At 40.9% G+C, this 10,279-nt stretch overlaps 2 protein-coding genes across 2 annotated transcripts; both read left to right on the top strand.

The window, feature by feature from the left end:
- Positions 1-304: 304 nt before the first annotated feature.
- Positions 305-3,439, top strand: LOC310927882 (uncharacterized protein; the record flags this gene model as incomplete). The annotated part of the gene is given in 2 exon segments (XM_083890290.1): positions 305-571; positions 745-3,439. Coding segments are annotated over 2 exon segments (2,199 nt in total). The 3' UTR covers positions 2,677-3,439.
- Positions 3,440-6,466: 3,027 nt separating this feature from the next.
- Positions 6,467-8,528, top strand: LOC310924871 (protein jagunal homolog 1-B). The gene is made up of 4 exons (XM_083886718.1): positions 6,467-6,558; positions 7,582-7,680; positions 7,768-7,840; positions 7,967-8,528. The coding sequence occupies exons 2-4, from the start codon at positions 7,592-7,594 to the stop codon at positions 8,354-8,356; spliced, it is 552 nt and encodes a 183-aa protein (XP_083742844.1). The 5' UTR covers positions 6,467-6,558; positions 7,582-7,591; the 3' UTR covers positions 8,357-8,528.
- Positions 8,529-10,279: the final 1,751 nt, after the last annotated feature.

Consider the following 10,279-nt stretch of genomic DNA (forward strand, 5'->3'; position numbering starts at 1 on the left):
TAGTATAGTACCAAATCACACTCATTGTAAGGCAGAAACGTTTTACATATGTATTATGAAGACAAGAGAAATCCAACAATTAACACAAGGAGCAAGCACTAGGCACGTAGGGACAGAAGAACGAGACCAGGAATATCAAGATATAGGTTTATCATTTATACAGCATAGATTGTTGATAAAAAAAAAAAATATTAAAGACAGTGACTACTGAATAAGCACACTTTATAAATATTTTTGCCTGTATGAAGAGAGATTCATATTTGTGTCATGGTTTTACTTTGTATTTAATTCTCTCCTGCAGAAAATGGAGGCTGTATCCCTCCACTTCTCCTATCTACTCATACCAGTGTTCCAGTTGTGTTTATTTCGCCTGGCCCATGGTGGAGCATATTATGGACATAAGCAGCCACCTCAACAGCACCAGCCCCTGCCACAGCACAACGATGGCTATCCTCAGCAGCAGTTTCTGGGGAATGAGATGCCACTAATGCCATTGTTGCCTCAGTTTGGAAAAGACCTTCCTCATCTGCCTTTCCAAAAAGGCATAGAAAGGCCACTGACTGAGGGCAAATAAAAATTTAAAATTAATATTTTTATTAAATTACACATTTATGTTTACTGTATACAATAACCTGATGTAAATAATAAACAATATCAGATAATCAATATCATGAGTTTTTCATGATTAGTGTTCATTGTTATTTTGAGTTAATATTCATTCAACGTTTCCTTTTTTTTCCAGGACAAACATTTCCCAGAGGCGCTAAAGGGCCACCTCCTTCTGGTCCTGGTGGAGAGGGACCACGAGGAATTCAGGGTCCCCCTGGACCAATTGGACCACAGGGGCCTGCTGGACTGCCGGGCCAAGGATTACCAGGGTTACCAGGAAAGCCAGGGTCTCCTGGTCCTCAGGGTTATTCTGGAATAGGAAAACCTGGCATGCCAGGATTACCAGGAAAACCAGGAGGACCAGGATTGCCAGGACTAAAAGGTGACCTGGGCCCTCATGGTGGTGAAGGACCAACTGGACTTCCTGGGCCGGCAGGTCTTCCAGGTCCACCTGGACTCCCTGCAATATCAAGAGTCGGAGGACAAGGGTTCCCAGGTCAGCAAGGGCCTCCAGGGGAGCCTGGTCAAAAGGGTCCACCTGGGCAATCTGGCCCCACAGGCTCTAGGGGGGAAAACGGAGTTGGTCTACCTGGTTTGCCAGGTTTGAAAGGACCTGTTGGTCCACCAGGTCCACGTGGACATGTGGGTAACCCTGGCATTGGTAAAACTGGTTTCAATGGTCTACCTGGACAACCAGGGATACCAGGCAAGCCAGGTCCTCCTGGAGAGCTAGGACAGGCAGGACCCCCTGGGGAACCTGGCCAACCAGGACCATCTGGCTTGCAAGGCATTGGAAAACCAGGACAAGATGGTTTTAGAGGTCAACCAGGGCACCCAGGAGGGAAAGGAGAACCAGGTCCCCACGGTTTACCAGGGAATGCAGGGATGCCAGGCTATGGCAAACCAGGTTTTCCTGGACCTAAGGGTCACAAGGGACATGCTGGTCTTCCTGGATTTCCAGGTCCTAAAGGTGATAAAGGTCATGGCGGGCCTGCAGGGGTCATTGGTCCTAGTGGGCTTAGTGGCATGCCTGGCCCACCAGGTCCAATAGGGCTTCCTGGTAGTCTTGGCTTCCCAGGGCAAAAGGGAGATGATGGTGTTATGGGACTGAAGGGAAATCCTGGAATTAAAGGTGAATTAGGGCATTCAGGTCTTCCAGGACAACCTGGTAGATCGGGAGAGGCTGGGCAACAAGGACCAAGAGGTTTACAAGGCCCTATCGGACCAAAAGGAGAAGCTGGTATGAGAGGTTTACCTGGAGCCCCTGGTGCTGGAGGATTAACAGGACAAAAAGGAGATGCAGGAAAATCTGGAGAGACAGGGCACCAGGGTCCTCAAGGAATTCCAGGGCTTACAGGGCCAGGTGGACCAATTGGACCTCCTGGACTGCCAGGGCAAAAAGGGGAATTAGGCATGCCTGGTAATCCTGGCTATCCTGGTGATGGAAAGCAAGGACCCCCTGGTCATATTGGTCCTCAAGGTAACCCTGGCCCCAGTGGCCCTTCTGGACTTCAAGGACAACCTGGACAACCTGGGCTACCTGGTCCCCCAGGACAACCTGCTGTTTCTCCTGACCTTGGACAGATTCTCCCTGTGACTGGTCCATACAGTGGCCAAAGACAAAGCTACAGGAAGCAGAAGAATGGAGGCGAGATTGGAGGAAACGGTGTGGAGATGCCTTCGTTCACAGCTAAACTCACAAATCCATTCCCTCTTGTTGGCTCTCCAGTAATATTTGACAAACTTCTGCACAATGGTAATCAAGACTACAATCCCCAAACTGGCATTTTCACCTGTAGCATACCAGGAATCTATTACTTTTCTTACCATGTCCACTGCAAAGGTAGTAACGTGTGGGTGGCACTCATGAAGAACAATGAGCCAGTAATGTACACTTACGATGAGTACACGAAGGGCTTGCTGGATCAGGCTTCAGGGAGTGCTGTACTCCCGTTACGACAAGGAGACACTGTGCATATGCAGCTGCCATCAGACCAGGCTGCAGGACTTTATGCTGGTCAATATGTGCACTCAACATTTTCTGGATACCTGTTGTACTCAATGTAAGAAATGTTGTTTCAAGAAAAGTGACAGTAATGTCATTTAGTTGTAAATTGTACCATATTGATGGTAAAAGTATTTTTGTCTAAATGGTACAATGTGGGTCAAGTGAAATAGTTTTTCATAGAGGCAACAAACCTCATTAAACTGTTCTTAACATTGCAGTATCAGCACAGTATGTATATAAATATTCTGATAAACCATCTGGCAGTTGGTCATGACATAGGAAGCAGCATATCCATATCGGTTTCTGTTTGGGAGTCAAAACATTACATATTTCAGTTGCCATAATTATTCTATGCTTACATTGTGCATTTATTATGACATTTCACTTTATGATTCCTCAAACAGTATCACTTTCTGTTGCAGAATTGTATTAATTTTTTTTAAACTCCTCTTTGGCTTCACAGTAATAAACTCTACGTTGGGCATATATGATGGTTTTGTTGTACAGTGCATTTATTCAGTTATCACAGCACACATTCAGATTATGTATTTGGGGTCATGTAGTCAAATTATTCTTTGTCTTTTTATGACATTTGGATAATGCAGCTTTCTTATACGTGTTGACAGTTCTTCATGTACTTCATATCTCAATCCAGAACAAAAATACTCAACAGTCATAGGAAGTTATCCTGTCCTTTCTGTATGACCATTTGATGCCAAATATTTGTTTTTGTACTAAATATTGATTTTTGAAAGTTTTTTTTTTTTTTGTCAGTTTGTCAGTATTCTCTGTAATTTATTTGTTTGACTACTGATTCGTTGAGGTTGCTCTGTTTTTTTGTTAAACTCTAAATTAAGGGATTCGTTACAAAATGCAGAGCACAATAAAAAATGTTCTGTGTAAAAATAAAAATGAATAACACATATCCATTTGTATGTGTATTACAGTTGTTACATTTAGCTCAAGTGTTTAATCCATAGATGTGCCATTTTTAAATGAAATTAATTTCCTCCCTATTGTTTTCCTTTATTTTTTTTCTTCTTGACAACGGTGCACAGCATAAGCAAATTCAACTGTGCCTAAATATGTTCATTTAGGCCTGTGTTTCTTTAACTGGTGACTTTTAATAAAGAAATTAAAACATTTGTCTTGACTGGATTATTGCAGAAAAATAAAAAGTCATAGTTTAGTATGTCGTCCAAAATTGGACAAAAAAGTCATACTTCAGTTAAAGATTTATTTAGAAAGGCTTTTAAAGCAGCACTGTGACACTTTCCTTCTGTATGTTTTCTCATACTATTGTATGTATTATGATAATTTGATGCTAAGTAAAAACACTTCATTGTCGGTGTTGTAAAGGGGTTTATAAGTAGACATATTGTTTTAAATCAATCAATCAATGTGATATTTCTATCTGCTTCTCTTATATCTGTAAAATACATTGAATGACTGACGTCAAATAAATAAATGTCTTGTGCATACCCCCCCCCCTTTTTTTTTTTTTTTTTTTTATAATTTAATATTAATACTATAAAAAGCTAGAAGTTGGAAAAAGTTAGAACAAATATGTTTCGTAATATCACATATGATGAAGATGCTAAATATACAGGCAAAGACGACAGTGTAAACAGAGTGAGTTAATTAAAGTAAATCAAATCCACTTTTTAATAATTTTAATACTTATATATATATATACAGGCGCTAACTTCCTGGAATTGTTGTCTCGTGGAGCTCTGCTTTGTCCATAAAACACGTGAGCGACCGGTGGGAGCATCTAGTTCATTGGGTAAAAAAGTCCACAAGTATCTCTGAGGTTGGTAGTTCAAATCTTACAATCGTCTGAACTTCTTACAACTTTAGAAAGTCTGACCAAAATCAGAATTTAAAAATACCAGCAACGTGCTGTTCTGCAAGTCAGCAAGAATAGCTCTCGCTGGAAGAGGAAGACTTGTATGTGTGAGGTTGTGAGTTCAAACTTTATGGTCAACTGTTCTTTGAGCGCAATGTTGAAAGTAAACAGTCAAAGGCTTGAAGAGAACCTGAAGCTCTGTGGAAACAGCTAGCTCAGTGGGTAAAGCAGCTGCAACGAAGTTCACAAGTGTCTCTGAGGTTATGAGTTCAAACCGGATCAGGTAGCTCAGTGGACTAGAACGCTGCTGTGATATCGCTGAGGTTGGGGGTTCAGTTCTTGTCAGCACCAGGACCTTTTAAAGGTCATCATCCAAAGTGAAGATTGAAAGGAGACCAAAAGTCCCAATTGGTGTCAGAAATGGTGGCGCGGTGGTTTTATTCACAGCCATGGGAATGAGCCCACATGGTGGTGGGTTCGATTCCAGGCCCTTGCAGGTTGCAACAGGCGAGAGTTGACGGAGGAGGAGAGGCAAGGGATGAGAGGAAGAGAGAGGAGTGGTGGAGGGGTGGCGACAGTGACACTTAGCAAGAGGTTAGGTTCAGTTCCACTCAACAACCATCGAGTGCTGGAACCGATCCTGCCACCTTGCTGACACAACTTTCTTGTTGGGAACACAGCCTCCGCGCCACCAATGCCGCCTTCGTCTAGATCTTTTTGTCTCATCTTAATCTTCACTTTGGATGATGACCTTTAAAAGGTCCTGGTCCTGACAAGAACTGAACCTATAACCTCAGCGACTGCAATGCAGCGTTCTTGTCCACTGAACTACCTGCAGCTTGTCTTCCTCAGGTTCTCTTAGAGATTTTGAGTGTTTACTTTGAACATTGCACTCAAACAGTTGACCATAAGGTTTGAACTCACAACCTCAGACATACAGACTTCGTCTGACAGTGTGAGCTATTTGTCCTTACAATCTCTCTCTGAATTTCTTAGTGTTCTCTTTTACATCTTCACTTTTCAAAAATGTCCTGTTCCTCACAAGAACCGAACCTATGACTTGGGGACTTCTAGCCAGCTGTTTTGCCCACTGAGCTAGCTGCTCCCACAGTCGCTCAGGTTCTTTTTGAGCTTTTGAGTGAGTTTACTTTTAACCTTGCCCTCAAAAAGTTGACCATAAGGTTTGATCTCACAACCTCAGACATACAAGTCTTTTTCTTGCAGCACAAGATATTGTATCTTATTTTGGTCAGAAGTTCTAAGAACTTCAGATGGCTGTTAGAATTTAACTCTCTACCTCAGGGATGCTTGTGAGTTTCACAGCAGCTCTTTTACCCACTGAGCCAGCAGCTCCCACAAGCCTTGAGGTTCTCTGTGAGCTTTTGACGGTTTACTATGAACACTGACATCATTAAGTCTTGGCTCCCTCTAGTGGAGGAACATTTTAATCATTATTTAATTAACTCACTCTGTTTACACCTTCGTCTTTGCCTGTTCATTTAGCATCTGACACGCTTCCTCACAGATTCCTTTTTTTGTGAAGCCTCACTAAGAAATGTTATTATAGTATGTTGTACAAAAATCACTTAAAAAATGTAATAGTTAAAAAAGAATAGTCTTATTTGTCATTCAAAATTTGACCAAAAAAAAGGTCATAGTTGAGTTAGTCGTACAAAATTTGACAAAAAAAAGTCATACATTTATATGTCGTCCAAAATTTGACAAAAAGTCATGTTTGTATGTCGTCCAAAATTTGACAAAATCATACTTTAGTATGTTGTCCAAAATTTGGCGACATTATGACATTATTGTATCAAATAAAATTATTTTTTTTATTTTCAATACGTATGTTTGTCATTTAAATGGTGAAAAAAGACTGTGTGTCAATATTACGACTCCCTATTCTCGAAAGATCATCTTTGTTTTTCTTTGTTGTTTGACCCTTATGCTCCAGAACAAGCGGAAATGTTACCTAAATAACCCGGAAGTCTACGTTGACAGCATCATCATTGCACAGCATGAACGCTCTCAACTCCGTGTTAGCCGCCATACGTGTACTTATCACACAGTTATAACTGTCGGGACACACAAGGTACGTTGCTGTGTTTCACTCGTTACGTGTTTCATCACAAAACAGTCCAGAAACGATTGATAGACGCGTAGTTTATGCTACAGAAAACGTAACAAACAATATAAAAGTTTGACCGACATAAGCTAACAGTTAGCCAGCAGGGAGTATCAGTATACTGTTGTTAATGTTTCGAGAAAAAAAAAAATGTTTTCTCTTAAATTCAATTGTTCGTGCGCTTGCAGTCTATATCCAAATACATTGTTATAACGATTTGTATTGTCAGACTTTTATCGGCTAACTCAGTGGTTCTCAAACTGAGCTTCATCTTGTGCTACATAAGAGAAATACTGTTCCACTGCATTTACCAGGGTATGTGATGAGAGTGGAGAGGTGGACTTTTGACCGGGGTGTGTAGAAAAGGATAGTGACGAGCAAATAAGGCTTTTGAGGAGAACTGGACCACTTGAGCCAGCTGTTTTTCGAAAATGGGTTAATTAGACGAAGCTTCAGTTACAGTGACCTCTCCTGGCGAAGTGCAAGGCTGCAGGCGAACAGGAGGCTTTATTTACACACCAAGGTTATATAAGCTTTGGATTTTTAGTTTTAGTTAATTTTGTAAACACATCATTTAGTCTCAGGTTAGTTATGTTTTTTTTTTTAACTCTGTTTTTTATTATTATTATTGTTGTTATTATGATGATGATTCAACACACCTCAATGAGCAGTGTTGGAGAAACGACTTGGAAAAGACACTTTGTTCTGAATCATCTTTGCTTTGATCCTTTTTAAAAGCAGTGGTTCTATGGAATTTTAGTTCAGGGTTTGAAGCATGTATTGAAGCTTCGTCACACTGCCATCACTAGAAAATCACACGCAGCCAAAGAATAATAATAAACTAAGTAGTGGTAATAATTAGAGTCACCTCATCTCTTGGTCCATCTTGATCTCATGTCACTATACCAGTGTGTGAAGTGTATGTGAGGAGGATGAGAGAACAAAAACCACTGGGCTAACCAATCGACTTCTGTGGTGTTTTGCTTCCAGACGTCCAAGCATGGCTTCTCGAGCAGGTCCAAGAGCTGCAGGCACAGACGGCAGTGACTTCCAGCACCGGGAAAGGGTTGCTTCACACTACCAGATGAGGTTTGTATGACATGAGTGTACAAAATGTGTTTCATTTAATTTTTTTATTATAATTTCCTCATCACCCTTCTGTCTGGTCTTGTGCAGCGTTGCTTTGAAGTCAGAAATCCGCAAACTCAACATTGTCCATATTGTGATCTGGGTCCTGATGGCAGCTCAGGTAATGACAAACCACAAGTCACATGACAACATTTTATGGACTAAACAAGATATATGTAAACATCATTATTTCAAGTTTTGGAAAACACCAAACGATATTTTTATAGCGACATCTCTTCTCTCTTAGGTGACGGTGAGCCAGCTGAGCCTCGTCTCCCACAAAGTGGTAGCTTCACCCTACCAGTGGGAGTATCCGTACCTCCTGAGCATAATCCCCACACTCTTCAGCTTCTCAGCGCTGCCTCGCAACAACATCAGCTACTTGGTGATTTCCATGATCAGCGCCGGCCTCTTCTGCGTGGCGCCGCTGCTCTATGGCGGCATGGAGATGTTCCCCGTGGCGCAGCAGCTCTACCGCCACGGCAAAGCGTACCGCTTCATCTTCGGCTTCTCGGCCGTCTCCGTCATGTACTTTGTGATCGTCATCGCCGTGCAGGTGCACGGCTGGCAGATCTACTACAGCAAGAAGCTGCTGGACCAGTGGTTCACCAGCACACAGGATAAAAAGAAGAAATGAGCACTGAGGTGTCTTACTGTGAGCGTGCAGAGAAAATCTCTGTGAACTGGTGGTTTGAGCCACTAAGAGAAGAGACTCTTCGCTTTTCAGCATCTTCTGTATTTCTGTTTGTCAATTTTGTTGACTGGAAATGAGTTTTTTTTTGACAGTTTGTGTACTGCCTTCACTTAGATTAAAAGGAGAGAATCTACAAAATATTCTTATGTGTGAAAAAAGATGACTCACTCATGTTTTTGTGGTCCGCCTCAGTCTAAGTACAGGAGATAAAACACGCGATGTTGACTTCCGCACTCATTGTAACGTTACAATGAGACATTCCTGGAATTGTTGTCTTGCGGGCTCCGCTTTGTCCCTATAAAACGCGATTTATACATTTTATATATGACGGCAATATGCCGGCTAGAGTCAGCAAATAGTCAGCTTTTCCAAATGCTAGTTGCCATCAGCTGCCGGAGCCTCAGTGACACCGATGAGGTTTCCTGTGTCTCATTTGCATTTAAAGAGACATACACTCAAAACCGAGCGTTCTGAACAGGGCTGTTTTGGCAGGGTGATTGAACTACTGTGGTGCTTCATCCTTAAGGTATTTTGACCAAAGCATGTCACAGATATGTTCATTAGGACACCAGGGAACTAGGTTAACTTGTAGAAATAGGGTATAATATGTCTACTTAAAATTTATTTCAGATTTATATTTAATAACAAACAGAATCACATTGAATGAGCAGGAGAAAACGTCTCGTCACGCGAATGCTTTAGCAACACACTTGTTTACAGTCAAAAAACATCGTGTTGTCAGTAAACAGAAACGGAGGTGTGTATTTACACATGGAACAGTGAGAAAGACGTCATCAGTGACCTTTTGCACATAAAAGACCCTGATTGTTCTTAATAAACTCACAAAATAAAAGCTTTCTCAGTGACAACGATGATAATGTCAGACCCTCAGATGAAGACAGACACATTAACTTGATCAAACATGAACCCACTAGTTCACACTATTATCTGTGGATCTATATAAACATTATTATGCAGTTAAGAGGTATGGTTTTAAATACATTTGTCCAACACAAAACGCATATTCATCAGCAGATTCATTAGGCAAAATGAACAACCAACAACAATATCTATATACACAATGTGGAATATATTTAAAGGTGCCATATGTAAGAATGTGGCCAAAAACGGTTACATTCAAATTCAAAATACCGAGGTCTTTCAGGTTTCGTTTTTTGATGTGACTGGCAACCCGTGGTTGCTCGGCAGCTGAGACTCTACTGACTACAATGATTGGTAGACGGCGATAGGTGGCACCACATGCCAAAACATGATTTCAAAATATAAACATGATTTGCAGTCTGTAAAAGATTTTTTTTAATGCAAATTCTTTGGCTGTACTGTTGTTAGTGAGTTCAGTTTGTTATATGAACATTATTCCCGAGTCTCTGTGACGCATTAGGAGGATTTTATGGCCAATTGCTTTAGATTTATTACATAATGCACCTTTAAATCTAATAATACAATTCAGAAAAACAGACAAATTATGTATGTATGAGTCATTCTTATTACATTACAAGTGAAAGTTTGACGGCAAAATCTCACAAACTCAGTACAAAACCCCAATTTTCCGCAAGTAATAATTAAGTTCTTATCATTGAAGGTGTGATTACTTTCAAAACACATTGACAACCAGCTAATGCATAAACCAGTAATAAAATTGAACAAATACAGTGAATAAACAATAAGACAAAGAAGTACATTACTTAGTAATGAACAACTGTTTCACTGAAACAACTAGCATTTGCCTTGTGTTTGGCAAATCTTCAGATAGATAGGACTGTCTGACTGACAGTGATTTTTGAGCTTTACTTAAGCTTGAGCATGTTTCCCTTCAGCACCTGCCGCACCTGAGAAAAGACAGAG

The sequence above is a fragment of the Microchirus variegatus genome (assembly GCF_963457635.1).
Source record: "Microchirus variegatus genome assembly, chromosome: 1".
Classification (NCBI taxonomy): domain Eukaryota; kingdom Metazoa; phylum Chordata; class Actinopteri; order Pleuronectiformes; family Soleidae; genus Microchirus; species Microchirus variegatus.

Coding starts and splice junctions, on each gene's coding strand:
- LOC310924871 (XM_083886718.1), top strand. CDS start 7,592: ATGGCTTCTCGAGCAGGTCCAAGAGCTGCAGGCACAGACGGCAGTGAC. Junction 7,681..7,767: donor GCTTCACACTACCAGATGAG/GTTTGTATGACA, acceptor GGTCTTGTGCAG/CGTTGCTTTGAAGTCAGAAA. Junction 7,841..7,966: donor GGGTCCTGATGGCAGCTCAG/GTAATGACAAAC, acceptor CTTCTCTCTTAG/GTGACGGTGAGCCAGCTGAG.